Here is a 25282-nt window from a genome sequence, read left to right as displayed (position 1 = left end):
TTAAGCAGTTCTTATGTAGAGTAAAGCAGAATCCAGCATATTCACTGTTGAGAGGAAAAGCGCAGTAAAAGGTGTCCCCAAAATAATTGAGTAGGATATTCAATGTGAAAAATAGACCTTTTGGGATGAAACTCCACTGTATTTTCAGGATTAGTTTTACAAAATAACATTTAAAGATGTATGAATAATTTTACATTTGGAAGTATTTTGAAAGAAAAATACTTTTGTCCAGGGGCTAGATGGGAGGAGACTGGAGTTTCCACTTTTTTTTTTTTTTTAAATTTTTTTAGTAGCTATTTCTAACTCTTTCTGGAAAGCTTATTCAGGTATCTCTTATTCAGTTATAACTCAGAATTTATTTAGAATATCTGACTACCACAAGGGAAACATGGGACTTAATTGTAAATCCTCTTTCTTTCTCTAGTGACAGCCATTATGAAAACTGAGTTTATTTTCATTTTGAACTACTGAGTGATTTATTCCCTTGTTTTTTCTTGGCTGTCTCTTCAGTATTTTCAGTGAATTGAATAAGCAGCATCTAATTTTAGCCAGTAAAAAGTACAATATTAGGCTGCAGCCAAGTTCATTTCTATGCCTTAATCAGATACTTTCAAATTATTTTTTTTTCTGTTTATTTTTTCAGCAAATGGAAGGGGCCTGAATATCTGGTTTTGTCTTTATTTGGTAAAAATTCATATAATCATAATTTCGTAATTAATAGTTCTGTCCAGTGAAGTAATTATTTTTGTGAAGAGCTGGTTATGTAGCCTTGGATATTTTCAAACTCTGTTAAACCCACCTATTTCCAATACTCTTTGACATAAAGGTAGAAAATAAAGCCCTACCGTTTTAGAACTCCTTCAGGTGAGACAGTCTTGTGGGGGTTTGTTTCCAGTGATTAAACATCATGGCGTTAAAATAAACTGCATACTTAATCTCCACAGTCTTACAACTGAAAATTTTGCCTGGTCTAACTAAAGCATTTATGTGTGACCAGTAGTGCAATTTGCAGGCACTACACAGAAAAGTTTCATGTATTTGAACCTTTTTTTTTTTACACTGATTAATTCCAATGTCTCTGTATTTATTTCATTACTAATATTCTCCAGATGTTTTTTGTTGCTCATTTAAATGAGGTCAAGGTGGGCAAATTCCATTGACACTCTTCAAATTCCTCCCCTCCTTCCCTGACAAAGGAGCATGCAAGGCACTCGTAATAAGTTGTCTTTTATGTTTGCAACTCAAAACAACTATATTTGTTCAGTTCAAACAGGTGTAAAAGAAAAGATCTCTGTGCTTTATCATTAACCGTGGTTTTTCTGTGCAATTAGTGCAAGTGAGTCTGTTCAGCTCTTAGATCTCTGCTTCAGTGATGTGAGTGATAGACTGCCCCATGAGCATCCTCAGAGTGGATCCTGGGATGCTTCATGATGGTCTGAGTTAGGTTTCTTGTACTCGCACTCTCCTTTCCACTTCTGTTGGCAGGATCTTACCTGTTCTTGTACCACGGTGCTAGCATAGTTGCATAGCAATCCAGTTCAGGACAATAACTGATTTCCTTGCAGTTAATTTATACTGGTTTGTTCTGCTGTTTAACTGCACCTTTGCGTGCTGTTTGACCTTTTGTCACATTCAGGGTAGATGGACTACATACCATGGTGTTTCCACCGATCTGATGAAAGGTTAACCCACCAAAAGAAATGAATGGATTTTATTGGCATCACCTTAGTGAACCAGCTCAGTGTGGCTGCACACTTGGTAGATACAACACAAGATAAATTTACTTTCAGATTTAGCTTTAGGGGTAAACTTGCCACCTGGGTGTCAGCCCGCAAGTATATATTACTGAGTCAGTTGCTGGCAGGTTCCCCTCATAGATTTCCCTGATTAAATCGGTGGTCTAAAAAATGAGGGCATTTAAAGCATTTTAACTATATATAAGTATAGATAGATAACTCCCTGTTTGTCACAGGATTGGAAGGAACATAATTTCATTATGTTGTGATAACAAATTTTTGACGATAAATTCCTGAATTTACACAGTTTGTACTTGTGGAATGCTGATGTATCTTAAAATTGTAAGAACATTTCTTTCAACCACTGATGCCAGAAAGAATTAAGAGCCATAGTCTAAATACTTTCACTACAACTTTTGGTACTAAAGTAAGGTTTAGTTTTTTTTCTGGATTTCACAGATTCTCTGTAGAGATTCCCCAGACTGCTTGGATTTTTGCTAACTTAAAAAAATATTTAAAGCATAATTTGTACTTTTATAACCGTATTCTTTTAAGATACTTTGTAGTGTGGGGGAGTTGTACAGGCAAATGAAAGAGACTACAGAACCCAAGGGTATCAAGTGTGCAAAGTAAAAGTATTTATGTAATCGCTTTTAGTAACGTACCAAATTATGTAACTGTTCATTTAACAGTATCAACACATAACTATTAAATTACAAGTGACCTTATATTAGAGGTTCTGCAATGCAAAGCAACATTAATGTAGTTCACTGCATGCATTTCAGGACTATCCCAAAGAAAAGTGGCTAATTTAAGTATGTTCTCACCTTTTAAAATTCAAGCTTTGATCCTCTGTCAGATGTCTAACCATGTCTGGAGCCTCATAGTGTTTCCCAATATTTGGCTACATTAAGGAGATACAAGACCAAACTCTTAATACATTATTTTCCTGATGTTTAAACTACAGGACAGTCATACTGATGTATTAAGAATGGATTTATTACCTGTGTCCTTCAATCTTTGCTAGAAGTGATGGTCTCAGATCCAGAATGCTTTGATGAAGTCATGATTTTGTGGCCAAAAAAAAGGAAATCTGTGTGTCTGAAACTTCTGTATCACCTCAGAAAACCTCTGCCAGTGAAAAGTACCAAATGTGTAATGGGTTCTTACGAGAGTAAAAGTTTGATTCTCAGGCTGAGATCCACTCATTAAGTGGTGGGGAGCAAAAAGCACATCTGATTTATCTCATACGCATTTGTAGCAGCACTTGGCGCTGTGGAAATCAACGACAGGCAGGGCCGAGAACGTCCTTCTCCGGCATGGCCGTGCCCGCCCCGGGGCTCCGCCATGGCCCTCTCAGGGCCGCCTCGCGCCTCCGGCCCCGCTGCCCGCGCGCGGGAACGCCGCGCGCCCCGCCCCCGCCGAAGAACCGCCCTCCCAGCAGCTCCCATTGGCTGCGCTACCTCTCTCCCCGCCAATGGACGAGCTGGCTGGGTCGAGGGGGCGGGGTTTCTCCGGAGGCGGGCGGGCAGTGGGGCTGTACTGCGGCTGTGCCCCGGCGCGGTTTTCTGAGGCGCGGGGCTGAGGGGACCTTAGTGCGGGCTGGGGCTCGGACGCGGAGCTGAGGCGGGACGGCGAAGGACCCGCTCACAGCGGAGAGGTCAGCGGCTGGAGTCGGAAGCAGGGGGAGAAGAACGAGTGGGCGGAGGCGGCCACGAGCGCGGGGAGTTTGAAATGTAATAAAGCGGCGCGCGCGGGCTGTCTCACGCGGCTCCGGGCGCCTGCGGCTCCGGGCGGGGGTAAGGCCTGAGGAGCCCTGAGGGCCATCGGAGCGGGGACAGGGCGGCACAGGCCCTCGTGGGGAATGGGGAGAGGTGGGAAGCGCTCGGGGCTGCCCGGAGGAGCCGGCGAGAGGAACGCGCCGCTGCTCAGCGGTATTTACGCTGGGCAGGGTGCGCTCCGGAGCGGGATGCGGGTGTCTGGTGTGAGCTCCGTCCTTGCCTGCACCTTGGGGCTCTAGTAGGCATCGCTCGGTGTCAGGAGAGGGGCTGGCCTGAGTGCTCTATCGGAAATTTTGGCCAGTTGCCAGAGGAAAACTGAACCTTGAAGAGCAGTTTTCTAATTATGTTGAGGTTAAGGGGGGGGAAAAAAAATAGCTCTCTGTGTTTGTACTTAGGAGTTCTTATGTGCTTTACAGTGTTAAAAGAGAGACAAGCTTTCTCACAAGCACAAGGTTGCAGTATGCTTATAATTGACTTCTGAATGAATACGAATATATGGACACCAAAAGGAAGCACTAGCCGCAATAAATAGCAACTTACTTAATATTTATGTTTCCATCCTTATTTCTCATGTGTCCAAATGCTTGTTTTTCACCTGCGTCATCCAAAGAGATAATGTGGAAACATTAACAGAGAGAAGATTTCCTACACTCTACCTGTATAGAACTACAAAACAAACTAAATGTATAGAAAAACTGAAGAGAGTTACAGTTGGGTTTTACTTGAAGCTTTCCCTCTTCTTGTATATGGGTTGGCTGTTTTCTTTTCCAATAATGTTATGTCTCTGCATTAATGAATCGTTACTTCAGTTTTCAGAAGAAAATGACTGACTCCCCTGACATGATACTTAGGAATGGGTTGAACAACAGATACCGTGTGTTGGAAGTCAGCGTAATACAGAGAAACGGAAGTGACCCTGAGAAACATTTGACAATTACAGCATCTCAGTCACTGGATGATACAGAACTGTGCATTCTTAGGAATGGCTGGTAATCCATACAGAAATGTGGATGTCTGAAAGGAGGGTGAAATACTGGATTATTAAGTCCATTTTCCTTGTGTTGCCTTCGAGACGAGTCTTACTGTCTTAAAAGTGCTGTGAAATCCTGAAACAACCTTTCTCTAATGTAATATTATCAGTATATTAGTGTAGTGGATATTCACCTTGAGAAAACTGATGTCCTGTAACTTGCGTTGAATGGATATTGCTACCTTAAAGTTTCAATTTGTCTTTTTACTAGCAAATGGCAAGACAATAAACTTGAAGCAGGCTATTTTGTTTAAGTATTGTCTTGCAACAGTTAGAAGTGTTCTTCTAAATTATGTACCTGGCATTGTACATACAAATGTGCCAAGCTATGTCTGTAAACATGAGGTTTTATGCAGTCTGTTAAAATTATCTTAGCTTGACCTTTACCACAAAATTTTTTCAAGTAAGGATAGGATTCTAATTTAGGTGTTTGTGCATTGCGTGTTGTGTTATGGAAGAAAAGACTAGCTTAGAGCTTAATCTTTTGAAACGCATGGGTGTGCGCATGCTATTTGGCACTGCTTTCCATTTTCCCAGCAAGCCTGAAAGATGGGAGAAAAGTATAAGACTCCCTTCCTTGATGGAAAAAATATAAAAGATCTTGAACCCTGAAACTTCTAAATCAATAAAAATATTTTTAGATTTTCCTGTGAGCTTCCGAAACAAGGAGAATTGTTACGTAAAAAGGTAGATCTCATGTAATGAAAAAATAACATGCCAATATAAAACATCTGTCTTGATACATGGATCTGTAATGATTTAAAATCAAGAGGCTTTCCCTACATTCAGGCTGTCCTGATGCATGATCCAATACTCAAAATTATCAAAGTTTTGTCAGTAAAAATTCGTTTATTTGCTTTCAGAATTTATTTTGGTCAGCTTCTTAAAAAAGAATCACAATAATCTCCTGTTTCAAAGTATGTTGAATCTGATCTCTTAATGTATAATTTCTAATGCACTGTGTCTGTAGCTGTAAATGGTTGTTCAAATGTGTTACGTTACAGGGAGTCCGTTCCAGTTGTTCCAGGAGATATCATTCATTTAGAAGGGGAGAGTAGCTCTGGCACCTGGGTCATAAATGAACAGTGTGGATACCTGGTTCTTTACCCAGATCTGCTGCTTTCTGGCACTACGATATCAAATAGTATTCGATGTATGAGAAGAGCAGTGTTGAGTGAAAGGTTTCAGGTAAGTGTTAATTCTAGAGCATCAAGCGTATTAATGGGTTACTGTTCCATTGAGACTGGTAGTTTAGCTCAATATTAAAACTAGCTGCTATGCTGTATTGCAAAATGTCATTACTAGCTATTCATAATGTTTACAACATAGAATAATTTAGAATGAAAACCATCTGTCTCTAGTTGAACAACTTGTGTTTTTTGAGAATTGCAGCTGAAATGATCCTGTATTCTTAATATAGCTAATGGGACAAACTAGTGGTCTTCCCAGTTGAAATTCTGGCAATTTTTTGATAATCTCTTGCCACATTTTGTGTGGATATGAATCATTTGTGAGGGATGTATCTCTTGTCAACCATATGAAAACATAACCACACTTGGCCAAGTTTAAAGCCCCTGAAAAAATCAGCCAATTCAGTTAAGAATCGGTGTGGGCTAACTCTAGAATTTGAATCCAGCTGCTGGAATTTGGGAAGAGGGAAAGTTTCTTGTGGTAGTGTCCTTGCTGATATGTGGATGGCAGAGAAGCAACAGCTGTCAGTTTCAGCTGAGGAGGTGGTAGGAATATAAATTCAAATGGGCAAGGGAATCATAATGGGGTGGTAAAGAGGCTGGCTGGGAGCCTGTGACTGAAACAAGAAAATTAAGTACAGGAGATTAAGACTGTGAAATGCTGTCAGCCCTTCATTAGAGGAGTAATGGGAATAAACTAATCGTTCGGAAGGGACAATGCAGATGGTCCTGACTGGGATAACGCCACCCACCAATTGTGAGTGCAACCCACAAGTGCCAGGTCTGCAAAAGATACCAGTAAGTACTTAAACCACAGTGATCAGATTTCTAGTTGTTTGGTGGTGGCTCATGCAGAGGTTGTAACTTAGTAACACTTGCAGTTCTTAGGAGTCCTGGTGATGGTTAGATGGGTTTCTGAGCCATTTTGGTGATAATTGGAATAATTTTTGTGTGGTAACACAGGAAACTGCTTCATGCGAAAAATAGTATCTGTAAGATTGTAAAGGTAAGCATTTGCATTAGGAAATACTGCCATTAATACAGCCCACAGGCAAAACTTAATGCGCGGTAAATAAAAACCAGAAATTTTATAGAGAAGTTGGCATGAAGTGGGTGTAAATCTTCACGTATATAATATGTGTTATATAAAATCTGTTGCAGGGCTCAGAGTCTGGTTCGCGTCAAATGCTCATTGGTACAATTCTTCATGAAATTTTCCAGCAATCGGTGACAAATAACTTGGCGCAAGAAAAAGTAGAAGAAGTAGCGAATAAAATTGTGTATGGACAAAAATATCTCAAAGAAATGTAAGTGGCATTGCAAATGTCTTGTGTTTGGAAGACAGCGTAGGAACACTTCAAGTAGCAGATAAAGTTCTTATTTAAAAAAAGTGTAGGGCTAGCATCAGGAGAATATTCTGCCAAATGATCTTGCTTAATGAAACTTGGATATCTTTTAGTAAGATAATTCCCTGTTGCATAATGTAATTTAGTTTGCCTTCCCTGCTGAGCTACTTCTATTGATCTGAACTATGCTTCTCGAGTAACTATATGTGTGGTTTTTGGTGGTTTTGTTGTTTTTTTTTTTTTTTTTTTTTTGAGGCCAAGCAAGTTGTAGTGTTTGTGCTTGTAACATTAGATGTCTAGACATCTCCCAAAGCTGAGTTAAATGTGATGAGCATAATTAATTTTGATCCTCAGGAGGTGAACTAGAAACTTGTGACTGACTGAGCATTGAGATGTCTGATATTTTTATATTCTTTATCAGGTTACTTAATGGCTCACTTTTTAGAGGACCTTTAACTTATTTTCTCTGCAAAGCTGATAGAAATGCTAGCCAAATAAATAGTCTTCATGTTTCCATCAGAAAATTACAAGGTGGATCGCTGTCAGTTTTCAGACTTTACTGCAGACTTGGTTAAAATCTAATTCATTGTGTAAAAAAAAAAAAAATTATATCTAGACTATTATAAATTGTATGTTGGGCAATGTCAGTATCTATAAGCCCCAGACAAGTTGGAAGTTAAAATTATAACAAGATTTATTATTCTAGTTCTGTTATGAAGGTAGATATTTTGCATTGTAACTGCTAAGATTACTTAAAGGCTTTTCTGTCGCTCTGGGCCTCTCTCTTTGAAACTCTTGATTTGCAATTCGTCTTTGCATATATAGGCTACTATTTGTTGGAATTGAAAAGTAAGTTACCTAAGTCTGCTGGCTGTGGTCATTTGCACTTGTATGAACCTTTTTGTGCAAAACCCACTTGTATTTCTCTGTTGCTGTAGAATAATTACATTATTTCCAGTGAATGCCAGCACTGAATTATTTAATGCCACACAATTAGGTTCTATTTAATGAGACTTCTGCTTTTTTGTGTATTTGTAACTGTAGCAACTGCAGAGGTTCGTGATTCCTTTCCAGTTAAAATGGTCTGAAGCCTGTCAAAATGTATGTGAAGAACAAGTAGCAGATCAGTGTACTCAGACAAAAAGTAAATGGTCTTTTTTGTATTTTTTTAAAATGTTTTCAGTTTTGCCTAAAGTGTAGGAATAGCCATTTTGAAATGCATGAGTCTGGTACACCTTTCTTGCAGTCTTAACTATTAGTTTTGTTTCAACACATTTACTGTGTTGATGTCTTCATTGTGCTACACCTGTCATTTCAGAAGTTACATCAGAAACGAATAGTGTATTATATCTCTTGTAATGGATGCTCAGTTACAGTTTTTTGAGTTAATCAGTTGAGTTTAACCTTAATGAACCTGTCATTATCTACAATTTATAGATGTTTATTAAAACTTCACACCTATTTCCACTAATCTTGTTGCTACTTGAGGCAAAATCTTGTTGCTACCAGCAGCAAATCTAATATTTCTGTCTCCTTAATGTGCATGGCTTTAATTTTTAGGTATCACTTAAATCTGAAACAAACAGAAATAATGCAGGAAGTGGAAGAATATTTGCCATCGTTTTTTAAATGGGCAGAAGACTTCATGCACAATCCAGCTAACCAAAATAAAATGCAACTAAAACTGTAAGAAACGAGAATTAAAAGTTAAAACCGTTCTATGTTGTATATCTTGTTTGGTTCACTTTTAATTTTTAGAACAACACTTTTAATGCAAATCTGTTCAGTGATATGGAGCTGATAACGCAGATCTGCCCAGTGGTATGGAGTTGATTCATGGCCTCACTGTCAAAATAGCTAATGTTGAGAGCTGCATGTTTAGCTGCCATTGTGAGTACTGGGGAAGACAAGACTGAGGGTGAACTGACATAAAAATCTTGTTGGTCTTAAAATCCTTGTAAACAGTGTTGTACAAAGTAGAAATTTTAGTAATTAGAAAAGCAAGTATATTTGATCTACTGACTAAGCTAGAAATTACTGTAGATACGTTCAAGACTACAAATCAGAATGTGAAACTACTAATTAATCAAATGTAATTTGTCACTAAGATAGCAGGTTTAGCAGTGAAATGGTGATTTTACACAACTGCTGCTGAGCAATTTTTGTCTATGGCTTCTTGCTATTAATGGTAATAGCCATAGGGTGTTAAAGTTACAGTGAAATGGCAGGTCAGAGTAAAATCTGTATGCTACTTTCCAGTGTATATCATTTTTCAAGAAGTTTAATGAAAGTGTTTGAGTGTGGTTATTCAGAAAAGAGCAAAAACTATTAAAACCAGTTTAAGATTCTTTTTTTACTTTGAAATTTGGGTGAATAGCAAAGCTACGTGCCACAATGTGCAATTTAAAGTAACTTTCTGATGTGATGCTTCCTCTGTTAATAGGAAGATAGTTTGAATGAGACTTGATGCACTTTAGAAATAAAGTTAATGCCTAAAGAGTGCCTATAATGCAAAAATATTTAATATTTAATTACAACAAATTTTAATATTTAAATATTAAGAATTAACTTCTGATTTGATTTTTCTTCTTAGGTCAAGTGGTGAAAAAGCAGAAGATTTCTCTTCTAAGATAGAGATTGTAGATATCTTGGACATTGAAGAGAATATCTGGTCTCCCAGGTTTGGGTTGAAGGGAAAGATTGATGTTACAGCCAGGGTGAAAATCCATCGCCAGTCTGGAGTACAGTCTAGGATAATGCCGTTAGAGCTCAAGTCTGGGAAGGAATCTAACTCCATAGAGCACAGAAGTCAGGTACAAAAAATCAAATGTCTAATTTCACTATCACTGGCTATGTATACTTGATTATTTTATTAGATGACTTATTTTGTCTTAACATGAAACAGTTTGGGGTATGTTCTAGATTTATGGATGGCAAATCCTGGCATGCCCAAGGCTGCTTGTACAAAACAAAAGTGAATTGAGGAGTGGGATGTATATACATTCACCACTTTCACACTCATTTATAGCTTTTATCCTGAAATACATATTTAGTCTCTTCTTACTACCTTTAAGTATTAGGTTGAAGCAAACTGCTTCAGGAATTAGTGTCGTACATCTTTCCAGATAGCTGGCCTGACCTAGAGGTAGTAGCCCTTTTAGAAGCTTTTGTTAAGGAAGATGTCTTTTAATTGAAATCCTTGGTTAGGTTAGGTGCTTACTACTTATGGCTTCTAGATTACTTGTGATTGCAATGGCTGCTTAACCATATAAGTTATGGAAAAACTAAATACAGCTTATAACGTATTTTGTTCTTAATACGTTGTAATAAGCTTATGTATAATGTTTGCAGGTTATTCTTTATACGTTGCTGAATTTGGAACGGAGAGTAGATCCTGAAGCTGGATTTCTTCTTTATCTTAAAACTGGTACTATGTACCCAGTTTCGGGAGCTCGCATGGACCGAAGAGGTAAAGTTGTTCCCCTTCCCGAGAAACCATAATTATCTTAATTAAAATGAAATATCTTAGTAATAGTTATAAGGTTTACTCTCTGAACATATCTGTACTTAGAGATGTATCACTTGTTATAATGTCACTAATTCAAATAAGCTTATGCTAAAAAATTGTTTTATTAATACCTCCCTAGGACTTTGCTATACGAATGCTCGCTTCTTAGCTGACTGAAGTTGAGTAATTTCTAACTTTTGAGTTAGAAATTATTGCAAACAAACCCCAAAACATCAGCTTAGTTTGTTCTTTTCTTGACAGAATTAATGAAGTTAAGAAACCATGTGGCCTTCTACTTAATGCACAGTACACATAAATCTGCTGTGGGAAGACAGCAGTCACAGCTTGCTGCTTTGCCTCCTGTAATTGATGACAGTCAAGCCTGTAAATATTGCTCCCAAATACACAATTGCTTTCTATACAGCAGGTAAAAAAAGTTTGACTTGTGTTTTTTAAAAAAGCTTGAATAATTGTAGCCTTTGATACTGTGATTTCATTTTTGTGGTTGACGGTGTCTTAATTCTCTGTTGAAGGCTCTTGCACCCCAAAAGAATGTTCCATAGACCCCATTGCAACTTTTGTAGTGCAAGTTCCTGATCTTGCAGAGGCTTAATGTGTTTGCTCAGGTATTCTTTCTGTAAGACAATCTGAGATAAGTCTCAACAAAATACTTGCTGATGATAACAGATTTCTATTATATTAGCATTAATAATAATTATGATTTTAAAAAGGTGTGTTCTTGCAACTCTTTGAATGGGCAGCCTTTTGAGGCTGAATTACGGCTGGACAACAACTCTTTCACTTTTGCTCTGCAGAAGATCATTTCCCTGTAAGGTATCGCACAAGTAATGATACATTGATACTACTTTGAAGTGTTATTGTATCTCCTGTTAAAGAGAAGCCATGAACAAAAATTTGATAAATTTTCACATAAATTATTTAATTGTGGTTTTAAAACCTGTTATAAGTTTTAGTCTTGTCTTTTTATATTACACAAAAAACAGAACCAAAATTGTATACTGAAGAGATCAAATGAGCTATGTTAGAACAGGAGGGCTTCTGGGGTGATCTTGTGCAAATATAATGCCTGGTTGTTTTTAAAACTGTAGGGGTAAAAATGTATGTTGAGGGAGCTAGCTTTGTGGGCATACATGATAACATTTTTGTGTTTTAGTCTTTGTGAAATATTACTTCTAATATTCAGTAGTTACAGAACAGGATTATTATGAACTGGGTTGCTATTCACTTCTGGACTCTCTTCTCTTTAGTTGCATTTTGTATATGTGATTAGGTATAATTTCTATTGATATTTAGTTTTGAGATAAATTGACTTGAGGTCTGCTTGTATATTAACTATTAAATCCCCTTTGTTTTAAATCTCAAGATAGTATTCATATGTTACAAAAGGAATAAAAGATCTAAATGTCTACAGTACTATCTTTGAAATGTCTTTAATTGGTCTTTGACTAACTTCTTGTCCTTTATAATTCAAAATCGTTGAGGTGATGTAAAGTTACTAATATGAGATTGTTCATATGAACAAAGGATACAGATTCAACTTCATTTCAGTGATGATAGATTAATCTATCTGGTGGGTTACCATATATATTTAGATTGTCATTATGTACATATAGACTTGCAAGAAAGAAATGTACAAGTTGACTCTTTCCTGTGTTTGGCTCTACTCCTAGAGCTGTGGAACAAAAGATGGCCAGTGTGTCTTTTCCTCCTGCTATGGTACCCATTATTGAAAGAGAAACCCAGCACCTGAAACACTCCCACTTAGAGTATTTCAGCCTGTGGTATCTAATGTTAACCTTGGAGCTGCAAAGTGGAAACGTTAAAAAGGGATATAAAAATATATGGATGATACCATCTTTGGAAAGGTAAGATGTAATTTCTAAGCCAGAACAAATGATGCTCCCTTCAGTAACTGGAAATGAGGCATTGTCAACCTGTGTTTTCACTATAAGGAAAACTAGATTTTTTTTCTAGTGCTTGTAGAAATAGTCAAACGTGCTACTTGCATAGGCAGGGTTTTTGTGAGGTGTGACCTAATGGAGACATTAGCCTAATAGATTTACTGGTTTTGGATTTGCAATATGGTATTTTTTTGTTGTTGTTTTTACATCACGCATGAGAAGCAGCAAACTGCAGCCTCGGTCTTCAGAAGCAGAAGGGGTGTAATTCTGTTTCGTTTGTGTCTCTGGGGGCTGAGGCTGGGTGCAGACTGAGCCCAGCTCATTGCGATGGTTTCCTGAGGGTTTACTTGACAAACAACAGTGTGTTTTGGACCATATTCCTAGGTGTGGCTATGAATGTGGATAAAAGCAGGCTAAGGGCTCTTGTTGGCTGAAGTAGCATGTTATGCATCGAGTCCAGCAGCTGTGCAAAAAAAACAATTGGTGGTTTGTAGGCTTGTTTCAAGGCATCTGTAGAAGTGAAAGGTAGCTGAGTTGTTTTAAGTGAAACAAGCAATTCTGTAAGCAAATATGGAACATCTTAGTGAAGTGGATCCATACATTTCAGTATTGTTTTCTTAACAGGAAATTATAGGTAACTTTAGCCTAAATTTTAGAGTTTATTCTTGGAACAAGTGTTATACATATTCTTGCTAACCTTTTTTATTGTAAAGTGTCTGTTTGTCACTTTGTAAATATTCCTGTTTCTTGTTGTGTGTGTTTGTGTTGTTATTTTTTTGGTGGCTTTGGGGATTTGGAGGGGGGGTTGTTTGTTTGGTCTTTGTAGTTTGGTTTTGGTGGTGGGTGGTATGGTTTTTTTTACTTCTGGGTTTGTTTGGGTTTTTTTATTATTATTTCTCTTACTGAGAGGATCTTAATGTTAAAATTTATTTATTTTTTCTAATATCTTCAGAGAGAAGGATGGAGATTGTGTTGGAAACATGATCAGAGTTGGTGAAGTGCAGGAAATTTCCGAGGGACAGTATTTACATTTTTTCCAACGTAAAAATGGTGCCATTCCTGGAACAAACCTATTGGTTGGTGATCGAGTGGTTGTGAGTGGAGAGGAAAATGGTTTACTTGGTTTGGCTACTGGCTATGTTAGAGAAGTCAATGTGACAAAAGTCTCCTGTTTGTTGGGCAGGTAATAGAACAAAAGAAAAAATATCTGTTTGAAGATACTATGATACTGGCTTCAGGAAGGGTACTTCTAGGTGTCCAAAAAGCTCTGACATGTTCTGATTTGACTTGGCTTGGGGAACTACCCTTCAGAAATTCTCTTATCTTGATTGAAAATGTCAATGCTTAGTCAGTATATATGCCTGTCTATTTAACTAGGGTGTTTGAATAAAAGCATGCTTGCAAACTCCATTTACTTATGTCTCCAGCATGAAACTCTATGGATACAGTGATTACTGTGTTAATAGTAACTTTCATTATTCAGACTATGTTGTCTTTAAATTGGGCTCTGATCATGTTTTATTTAGATCAGTTAATAGTGTGTTTCTTCTAGCTGTTGCTTCACTCTAGGATCTCTGGAAGATATCAATTAACACCTAGTAATAAGTCTTTAGTCATGAATGTACTGCTTGTAAACAGAATTATTTAGTCCCTGTTACTGTCATTCTTCAGGAATTTGTCAAAGCTCCCCAAGAACACTGTATTTAGGTTGGATCACGAAGAAGGAGATTATGGTATAGGAGTCCCTTTTGAAAACCTTTCTAAATTGATGAAAGACTCCCCAGTCAGGTATGAAGAATCAAATTAATTTCACACTTAAAATATTTTCAGATAAAGTTTCTCAAACAGTAACTCTTCTTGGTTTTTTTTTTTTTTTATCCACAGTGAAAGGCTCCGCAACTTGATAATTGACTTCCACAAACCACGTTTTATTCAGCATTTGAGCTCTGTCCTTCCGCCAGAAGCAAAGGAAACTGTTGCAGATATTTTAAAGGGTACAAAGTGGCTTTCCCCAAAATCCTCTGTTTAGTACGTCTCTATGGTCAAAACATTTGTCACACTAGTACTTTTCTACTTTGGGGTCCAGTGATAGCTTTCTGTATAAAAATTAAAAACAACTCTTACCTCGCATGTCTTCCTGTGATTAAATTAGTCTTAAACTAGTTGGAAGACCTGACCAGATATTTGTTTACAACTTTATTTTACTTTTGATAGTTGCTGCAGCTTGCAGTTTCAAACATGTGATTACCTCTCTAACCTTTACAAAAGGAGGGAACGGGGAAAGCTGTTGACATAGAGGAAGCGGACTTTGAGGGAGTGGAAGGAGATGGGCTTCAGTGTAAGCATTCATTTGTATAATCACTCTCGCTGACTTGTTGGCAGCTCTGTAGTGTGTGATGCTTTGTGGCACGCTTTTGTTGTTTTAAAAACAAGATTTATTTAGGTATGTCACAGTGTCTCATAATTGGTGAAAGTATTTCATTGTTCTCTGACAGAGTTGCCTGTGAAAACAGGAATTTAACTGAATTCTCTTGGAGCAATTAGAATTTCTTATAAAAGCTTAGTCTGAAGAGCTTTTTTTTTTTTTGAGCTTTGCCTAGTCCAAATAGCTGGAAGGTGCTGCTTATTTGCATAAGACAGGAAAAAGCTCTGATGTAACATTTCTTCTAAACAAGATGCTGCTATATGTGCAACTCATTTCCTTTTGCTGTGAGCCGTGTTTGAATGTGAAAGTGGGTATGATAAAATAGAAATACTCATAACATGATATCATGTGGAGGTAGTCATTTAGGATATTAGAAAAAAAAGTCGCAAAAGGTCTAAGAATAAAAACATCTTCAGTGATTTATTTCTACGACTGTAGTGCAGACGCTGTACTAGGTGTCATGTGTATTATGTTTAATATCGTTACTTCATTAGGACCTTGCTTAAAACTTACTCTGCTCAATTCTTTTCTTTAAGGGCTTTAGTGAAGGAGAAAACTATAATTTTGTTTTATTAGCTTTAGCAATTATTACAATGATTGGGAAGTGTAGATATTTAATTTTGGTTTTTCTTCTTGAAGGTCTAAATAAGCCTCAGAAACAGGCAATGAAACAAGTGCTGCTTTCAAAAGACTACACGCTTATTGTGGGTATGCCTGGAACAGGAAAGACTACTACAATATGCGCTCTAGTAAGTTCATGTACCTTGACATTTAAATATTTTTGGTGAGATTTAGAGGATAGCATTAAACAAACTCTGTATAAAGCATACCGTCCAAAATTAATTATCATTACTTAGTCTACTGGTATTTCCATATTTTCAAAGAAGAAAACATTTCTTTTTACTTAAGGCCTTAGATTTGGTAGAACTATAAATGTAATTTGTAGAGTAGGATTCTCTTTTGCTTGTGTAGGAATAAATGTGGGAGGGAAGAGATTGAAGTGTGATATTTAATCACTTCTGTGATATTTTAATGTTAAAAATTCTTGGTCCCAAATGTCAGCAAGTCCTCAAATCCTGAATTAGAGCTTAAAAAAAGGACTCCTTGGCAAAGTTAGTAACTTGTCCATTGTGAATTGTATAAAACCATGGTGTTGAAGTTATGTGCAGCCTGCTAGCCATCTCTTCTAGTTGGTAGTTCTCTTTCCCTAGGAATCAACTATAGGAGCATACTGGATTCCGGCTGTGGGCTGAGATTTTTTTCTTGAAATAGCAGTGTCATCTCACTTGCAGTTGTCATCAGCTTGTGGGGAAAGAGGAGGCTGGAGAGCAAGCAGCTGCTGCTATTATCAGATCAGCTCGTTCCACTGAATCTGTTGTGGCTAAATTCTCATGGAGAACAGTGTTTGTGGGAACGGTCTGCATGTCTTGTTCTTACAGTGGGGATCTTTAGAGTGCAGTTCGTTCTTTTCAGTGCAATTTGCAAGTGTGCATGGATGTTCTTAGCTCTTGCTGTTTGCAGCATGCATAGTAAGCATGCTGTTTATAAGAACCATCAGGTCTGTTGCTCGTATTGCTTTGACAATAGCTAACTGGCAGATCTGGCCAGAAAGACTGATATAAATGAAGTCATACTTGTTATCAACTCCCTACAAAACTTCTTGTGTTTTTTACAAACGTGGGATTGCTGATTCTTGTATATGAACTAATAACACTTTCTATTCTTTCCCTTTGCCGTTCATTAGGTGAGAATTCTTTCTGCTTGTGGCTTCAGTGTTCTTCTGACTAGTTTTACACATACTGCTGTAGACAATATCCTGTTAAAGCTAGCCAAATTCAAAGTTGGTTTCTTGCGCTTGGGGCGAGCTCAGAAGGTTCATCCAGATATACGGAAATTTACAGAAGAAGAAATTTGCAAGTCCAAATCAATTAAATCTGTAACAGATTTGGAAGAGGTCTATAACAGTCAGGTGAGAAGTGGTTTTGCTAGCCCTGCAAATTAAATGCAAATTACTGGTTGTATGGATGCTGCAGAGAAGAAACCTATCCCAAGGGTGTGTTACTGCCGTAAGAAATCAGAGCTGAAAAAGACTCATTCTCTGCATCGCTTCAATTTCTTTATAGCCAATAATGACCAACATTAACAGTCTGAAAGTTGAAAAGTATTTTTTATGTCTACACAAAGTAACTTATCATTGTAAGTAATAATTCCCAAAGACTCCCGTGCTTTTATCTGAGACCTATCTTGTGTGCGTGGGTGTGGTGATTAACTGCTGCAACCTCCTCTCTGTATTCACATATTGCTATTGTTTATCCCTCTTTCCCTCCCACTTGTGCTAGTTGTACCATTTGTACAATCCACGGATGGGGAAGAAGTGGTGTGCTGTGGAGCAATCTGGCCAAGCGCTAATTTTTGGTTGAAAGATCAGTGGTACCTGTCTAAATATTAATGCAAACCATAATGGGAGCGGGGTAATCTGAGTCAGTGGCAGCTTTAAATTAAATTAATTGAAAGAATAAAGCTTCATGGTAGTTGGAGTAAATGCCAGCTTTGCAAAAGCTGCCATTTACTTTTTTGTTGATAGGCATTGCAGTGGAATGATTGAAGTCATAAGGGAGGTGACTTAACGTTTCATGTTTTAGTAATTTCAGATTGCAGTGGAAGCACAGTGGTAGGAAGAACTGTGCTTCTGTTTTGTCTTCTCTTTGGAATTACAAAAAGAAACCCCAAACCACATAATTTTCTACAGTAGTCACTTCAGCACACTCTACGAATTGTGTATATGCATAGAACCTGATACCACCCTGAACAGGTGGCAGGAATGAGTTATTTACTTGTCTGCTCTAAAGCTGGTTTGGTGTGTCATTTGCAATCGATGCAAGAATATGAGGCCAATATATATGTAAGGTGTGCTGGTCTGATTTCAAGAATTAATAATTTGATTTCTTTTATTTTACGTTTTAGTTTTGTTTAATGGGAAATATAACTTTTTCTTTTAACCTGGAAAATGTGGTGCTAAAGGATATAAGATGTACCTTATCCTTAAAGTGTATCTCAATTTTCAGCCAGTGGTAGCAACATCTTGCATGGGAGTAAATCACCCCATCTTTGTTCAGAAGCAGTTTGATTTCTGTATAGTTGATGAAGCTTCTCAAATAAGCCAGCTCATCTGTCTGGGACCGCTATTCTGCTCCAAACGGTTTGTGCTGGTAGGGGACCATCAGCAGCTGCCTCCACTTGTACTGAATGCGGAAGCAAGGTAAGATAAAGTGCTGCTGGACAATCGTTAGTGACACAGATTCTGGGAAGGCTCCTGCAGTATTTTGCCTGACACACTTTTGGGTTTTTTGTTTGTTTTGTAACAGAGACCTTGGCATGAGTGAAAGCTTATTTAAAAGGCTGGAACAAAACCAAAATGCTGTTGTCCAATTAACAGTGCAATACAGAATGAATAGGTATTTTAAACTTTTATTATACTGGGGTATTTAATGTGGGATTGAAATAGCAAGATTTGACACCTTTTCTTTTTTTTTTTTTTTAAATCTTTAGTAAAATTATGTCACTGAGTAACACGTTAGTGTATGAAGGCAAACTGGAATGTGGCTCAGAGAAGGTGTCAAATGCCACTGTTAATTTGCCCAACCTAAAAAAATTGAAACTGGAGCTTGCAGATGCTTCAAAAACATGGTTGAAAGAAGTACTTGATCCAGACACACCTGTGTGTTTTCTGAACACAGAGAAGGTAAAGTTTTTTATGTTCTCCTTTCAGAATTGTATTTTGATGTAAGTTCTTGATACAGTCAATATGTAAAATTTCATACAGCCTAGGTAGGGTAAAATATTAAAAAATAGTTTTCTAGTTATATGTAAAATGCACAATATGCAAAAATGTTGTTAGTATAGCTGATCGATTGGGGTGGTACAGCTACTGCTGAAAACATTGCATCTAAGAGCAGCTGAAAAGTTCAATTCAGATAATATTGAATGTACTATAAACTTTGTTCTCATGTGTGGAATGTAGCTCCAAGTGTGTAGCCACATTGGATGCCCTTGCAACCATGGAATGGCCTCATTTCTGGTGGCTGAGGGTCGGCGGTGTCTAAGCTGTGTGCCATGGCAGGAATAACTGTAGTTCTCCGTTGAATTTTGCAGACATTCTAGACACTGAAGTGTGAGGGAGGAGTAAGTTGTTTAGGTATGTCCTTTTTATAGAGGCTCAAAATTTTGCCAAAAACCCCCAACTCTAGAATAGATAAGAATTATGCAAAGAAACTGACTTCTAGGTAAAATGAGGAAGAGTTTAAATGCATGTGGAAAAAGATTAATAAATTAGTACATATTTCTGGTTTCTAGTACTTGCTGTCACTGTAGTTAGTGACTGGATTATGAAGATTTGAGCCTCTCTTCCTCTAGCAGGATTTATGTTGATTCCTAATAATACTGTGTTTTGCCAATGGATTGTATCAACTGATCATCTTTTTTGCTGACCCAGAAAGAACTCCCCAGTCTTTCTGTGCTCTCCAGGGCATTCTAAGGGTTCATTTTTTTTTAATAACAATTCTGGTAGAATCTCTTCAATGATATAAAAAGAAACACAATGTTTACTTTAGTGAGTTAGAGAAATTTCTAAAAATGCCTAAACTAAACAGTAGTACCTTTTCCTGGAATGCCTCTGCTGTCCCTTTCACAGAAAAGCAAGACAGTTGGCGCCAGGGAAGAGGCTTTCCTCAATAGGAGACTGGGTGATACACTGTTCATCTATTAATCAGACCAAAATTGATTATGTGAAAGCTAGAGTTTCTGTTCCTTTTTCTCTTTCTTCCCTAGAAAGCCCATCTCGAGTATAAGAAAGCTGTTATGTTTGTAGAACCAGCAGGAAAGTTTCATTTTCCCAAATGCTCTTGGTTTTGTTGAGACATTAGGCTGTAATGTCATATCTCTTTTTTGGACTTCCTGTCAAAACTCCATGTACTGTGGTAGTCGGGGGGAGACATGGACAACTGGAGCAGGGTGTGTGTGTGGAGAACAACCCAAAAATCTACCAAACACAAAACCATTATTTACTTTGTTTTCTTTGATTTTTATAGTATTTTTTTTCCCCTGTATACCATTGTTCATAGTGTAACCAAGAAAAGCTTCTGAAGAAACACACTTGGAGGGATGCGAAAGGGGACAAAGGAGATAAACAGTGTTGTAGGACAACACCAGGAAGCTTGCATTTATTATGCTAGCTTTAAAAAAAAAAAAAAGCTTCTATTGTTTTCTGTTTAAGAATGTGACATGTTTGTCACAGTGATCGAAAATCTATTTGTCCTTTTCTGCCAGACCCTGTGTCGGTCTGCCCTGCCTCTGACAGCTCAGGTCTGAATATTGAAAAAGTTGATGAATAGAAACCAGCTATTTGTTAAAACGGTGTTTTTCTGCTTGAAGAAGACTTGAGCGCATGCAGGTTTGGAGGCTTCTTAGGTGTGATGTTTTCAGATAATTAAAAAAAAAAAACAAACACACACACAAACAACCAAACCCAAAACAGCACAGTTTAATTCAGTTGTGATATGACAGGTCATAACACCAGTTAGCCTGAGTGCATGATGGCAGTGTAAAAACAAGTTACCTTACGGTAAGTATTAAGCTGTGTGGCTGCTGAGACACAAGCTATGGAGAAACTGCTGTTTTGGAAAAGGCAATGGGATCTTCTAATATGAAGGAAAATATTTTCTGCTTCTATAATCTATGCAACATACTGAAAACACACGATGTCATATAAAAGAAGGCTATATTGCAGAAAAATAGGATTCTTGCTGAAGTATGTAGTACCCTACTTAGGCAACACAATACAGACTACATTTTTTGTATGTGGCTGGAATCCTAAAATAAACTTGTGGATGCAGTAGCATACTATATAAATATACATCTATACGGCCTTGAGAAGACTGCTATGTAGACTTGCAGCAGTGTCGCATATGGGTTTGTCAGTCTCTATTAGATTTTTTTTTTTTGTTGTTCATTTGCAGTGCTTTAGTCTGCTAGGCATTTCACAGAGATTACACTTAACGAGATAGTCAGTTGAATTCCTGGATTTGTGAAGCTTTTGATGCATACTGTACACTGTCAGATCCTATACGTGTGCACTGATACTGATCTAGCAAGCAGATACCATTTTGGATAGTTCTTCCTGTAATTTTAAATGTAGGTTTTCAAACATTAAAAAAAAAAAAAATCCTTTCTGCCACAGAAATGGGGAAAAATTGCTATAAACATTGTTGTATGGAAAGCCTTAAAACAAAAGTCCCATGTAAAATACAGTTTGCTCTCTTACCTTGTCAGGCTGGGAAATGTCCTTTTCTTTTTTTTCCATATGATCTTATATTGTGTGAACTGTAAAGTCAGATGAACAAGCTTTGGCAGTTTCTTTAAGGTGACTTGTTACTAGCAGTTTCAGCAGTTTGTTTCAACTTGTTTTGCAAATGCGGTATTCTGAAGCTATTGTACAGTATAGGCTCTGATACTATGTAAATTTTTTTTGTTAAAACTGTTACTATAAAAACACATATGATGTGGTGAGTTAGGGATCTTGAATATAGTATGTCACTGTAGACAGCAAGAGTCACTGTTTTCCATTTATATTTTTAAAGGTCCCAGCACCAGAACGTGCAGAAAAAGGTGGTGTAAGTAATGTGACAGAAGCTAAACTAGTACTCTTCCTCACATCCTTATTTATTAAGGTATCTTTTACTTTATTACATTGTTCAGAGGGACGGCTTTATAATCATATTTACATTGCTATAGTAATGGTGACTATGTGTATTGAGTTATTCTTTGAGGGATAACCTGAAGGGTAAATTGAAGGTTGGCTACATGTTGGTATAGCGAGGAGCTTGAGGTCTGCCTTCCCTTGCCTGGTTGGATTTGCAATGCAAAAAAAGCTGGATGCCAAATTCTTTTAAGAGATGAGGACTTTCTTGGGAGGGAGGGCAGGGCCTTTCTCCCTTATTTCATCCAGTCAGCTTCAGGAGTGGTACAGACTAAGAGTTCTGAAATGTTCACCTCAGTTTGAGGAAGAAAGAAAAAATGTGGATTTCAAGGATATCTGTCTTTGTGCTATGTTAAGACAAAGCTTGGGAGCTTGCAGTAACTAATACTTTATATTTTCTTCAGTTAATACCAGTTATACCTAGAGTTCCATTGATGACTTAGTGTAGATACAGGATCTTGCAGCACTGTTTAGAAAAAAAGAAAAAAAATTCTTGAGGGTCTTCTGGCGGTGAAGAGCGTCCCAAGCTAATGGCAGTGAAAATTTTTTTTCCTTCTTCATTCAGGCTGGCTGTAAGCCTTCAGACATTGGCATTATATCACCATACAGACATCAATTAAAAACAATCACTGATTTGATGGCAAAATTGAAGGAGAACAGAGTGGAAGTCAACACAGTAGACAAATACCAAGGAAGAGACAAAAGTGTCATAATTGTATCGTTTGTTAGGAACAGTAATGATGAAAACGTAAGTTGTTCATATTAACTGTTTCACGCAATTTTAGTTGTTAGATGCATTTTGAAAATGAGGTTTTTATCTACATTAAATTCTGAAGTGCAAGTAGGAAAAATAAAAGCAAATTATGTTTGTTTAGCAGCTGGGTGCCCTCCTGAAGGACTGGCGGCGCCTCAATGTTGCTATCACGAGAGCCAAGCACAAACTAATCATGGTGGGCTGCGTTCCATCCCTCTGCCGCTATTCCCCATTAGAGAAGCTGCTCTGCCACTTGCAGTCTCAGGCAATGATATCCTTTTTCTCCACACTGTTTTGTGAAAGGGGAAAGGTAAGATTGACTTACTGAAGTAAGGATGAGAAGATCTTTGATTAATTATGTTGCACCTTTTAAGACTGATTGGCAACATGGTACAAAATGTGCTAATTAAATATGCCAAAGATATACTTGAGATCAAACTGATAAATGGATTTAGAACCTTCACTGTCTTCAAAAGTAGAATTCCATGCTTATTTGCAAGTCGACTTTGACATAATTTATTTTAATTTCGAGGCCTGAATTTTTAATGTTTAATGCTTTTGTATTTCTTAAAATCATCCTAGTTTCTTGACATCTTAATGTCAGCGTAATTGTTTTTTCTCAGAAGTACCATGGCATACAAATGCTTATGGTGAGAGAACAGTTCATGAACAATGTTGCTAGAATGGAAAATGGTGTAACTTTCAGATGACTTGTTAGTTTTTTCTTTCTCTCTGGCATTGAGAGTAGACTCAGTAGAGTTTGTCCTAGCTGTGGCTGTTTCCATCTACTGCTTAGCAGCTGATGAGATCTTTCCTGTTTTTCTTTGCAAACACCAGTAGGTATTCAAACAGGTTTTGTGTTTTTGTGAAAGTGCTGTGTTGTCAAAGTGCTTCCTTAACTTGCTACATCTTCAATCTCCCAGCAGGGGCTCATGAGGTTATCCACAAGTGTAACATTTTGTGATTGTGAAGATGGAGAGTTTACAAACACTTGTATATTCTGGTGTTGCTTAATGTGAATAACTGGTTAGTGGGGTGTGAGTGCTGGTGTGTGCTGTTTAATCTGAATGGAGCCAAACCAGAAGTTGCATTTGATTATTTTAAAAGTTTCCTTTCAGTAAAATAATACACATTTCTTTCTTTAATAAAGTGATTGTTAAGCTGGTCATTTTAGTACCAGTGTACTTGGAACAAACCAGAAGTATGAAGTACTCTGTTCCTTCAGATACTGGATAGCTACTTCTGTATTCACTTTTATCTTGATAAATGGTTATATGCATAAAGTGAACAGGGAAACATTTGAGGAGGCGGGGGGAGTAAACTAATGCTGCATTGAGTCATAGTTTTCTGGGCTCAGTTTGGTTTAAAAGACTTTAAAATGTAGTTTACATGTAGTAATTCTATTTATTAGAATTCCTAATTAAGATGCTATGTTGTTGTGCTGTTTGGAAAAAAAATAGGAAAAGCTTCTTTGTCTTCATCAGAGCCTCATGTTCTTCAAGTGTGCTTCTGGTTGTTTTTTAAATACTGAAGTCTTTTATGTTTATATACATATTGTAAATAGTCTTTCTTTAGAAAAGTCACCAAGGGACCTTCATATCTCTTAACTTTGCGTACAGCTGGGAGAAATGTGATGTTGATTAACTCCCTGTCATTAACTAAGGTATTTAGCAGATATATCTGCTGAAGTGAAATGCTGCCCAGTTGAAGATCATAGTAAAATGCTGGTTTCAGTTTCTGACCTGTAGTCTTGTCTTCAAAAAAAGAAAAATGTTCCCAAGGAGCAAAAGTAGAGATGCAGCTTGGTGACCAAGACGTTTACATGCTCAGGTCCTATTTTTTGTAAAGATAATGCAAAGTATCCTTTACTTGACAGATCTGGTTTAGTTTCTTTATACTGCCTCATACTCTAGACCATTACTGAGAAGTTTCTTTCCAAGGTCACTGGTGGGAAACATCAAATTTTTTGATTCTTTAAAATCACTGCTACGTGTTTTCTCTTGGATCAATGTCAAGTAGTTGTGTGCATGTAGTTGCAAACAAATTTCTAGATGTTAAATGTGGGCTTTTTAACTCTTTTAAACTGCTCCCTAATTTTTGTAATGTTTGGAATAATAATAAAAGTTTGATGTTGGTTTTGTTATAGTTGTTTATACTTTGTTAATACTTTATATAGTACAAATGTTTTGAACAGTACAAAGATAATTTAATAGTTGACAGGGTCTCTTGTTTTTCAGGTGAAACTACACCCTTCAACTCTGCGTGTGTTCCTAGGTCTTACAAAAGATAAAAAAATTAGGGTAAAATATATTCTTGTTACAGTAGTGACTGCAGAATAAAATACCCTTGTTTAGAAAAGTTTTTCTTCCTATGTTTAGGATCTATGTGTACGAAAGTTTTAAGGTGCATCTTATCTATTTTCTTACACTACATTATAAAAATAAAATAAATAAATAATAAATAAATAAATAAATAAATTAGAGGTATTGTTATCCCTCCACGAACCTGAGCAGAGATCTTCAGGTTAAACAGGGTGTAGGTGAGGCAGTTTCAAGTCACATTGACATGAGACCTCTAACATGCTCTTGCAGTCTCTTGAATATATATAAAATACCTTGTGGAAGGGGAAAGAATAACTTTTTTCCACTTTCCTGCCTTTAGAACAACTTTCTAATGCAGAAGCAGTCATTGATACAGATGGCAAACATACAGCCACAGGCCAAGCACTGCAGGGCTTCTTAAAAAAAATAAGGAAGTTCGATGCCAGACGGTAAGGATCAGAGCCTGACTCTTGGGCCTGTTCCACCTTTAAATACACTTTTCTCCCGCCCTGGAA

At 37.3% G+C, this 25282-nt stretch overlaps 1 protein-coding gene across 1 annotated transcript; it reads left to right on the top strand.

Annotated features, from left to right (window-relative positions):
• Nucleotides 1-3327: 3327 nt before the first annotated feature.
• On the top strand, nt 3328-24505 carry DNA2 (DNA replication helicase/nuclease 2). Its single transcript, XM_063338528.1, has 21 exons — nt 3328-3535; nt 4327-4506; nt 5552-5735; nt 6899-7044; nt 8644-8769; nt 9677-9896; nt 10435-10552; nt 10853-11018; nt 12283-12477; nt 13466-13696; nt 14185-14301; nt 14398-14507; nt 15578-15687; nt 16683-16907; nt 18004-18197; nt 18304-18393; nt 18488-18680; nt 21574-21663; nt 22258-22440; nt 22568-22719; nt 23356-24505. The coding sequence occupies exons 2-21, from the start codon at nt 4340-4342 to the stop codon at nt 23408-23410; spliced, it is 3072 nt and encodes a 1023-aa protein (XP_063194598.1). The 5' UTR covers nt 3328-3535; nt 4327-4339; the 3' UTR covers nt 23411-24505.
• Nucleotides 24506-25282: the final 777 nt, after the last annotated feature.

Source organism: Chroicocephalus ridibundus, chromosome 6, assembly GCF_963924245.1.
Source record: "Chroicocephalus ridibundus chromosome 6, bChrRid1.1, whole genome shotgun sequence".
Lineage (NCBI taxonomy): Eukaryota > Metazoa > Chordata > Aves > Charadriiformes > Laridae > Chroicocephalus > Chroicocephalus ridibundus.
The sequence above is the reverse complement of the archived record's forward strand: the minus strand, read 5'-3'. Positions and strand labels throughout refer to the sequence as shown.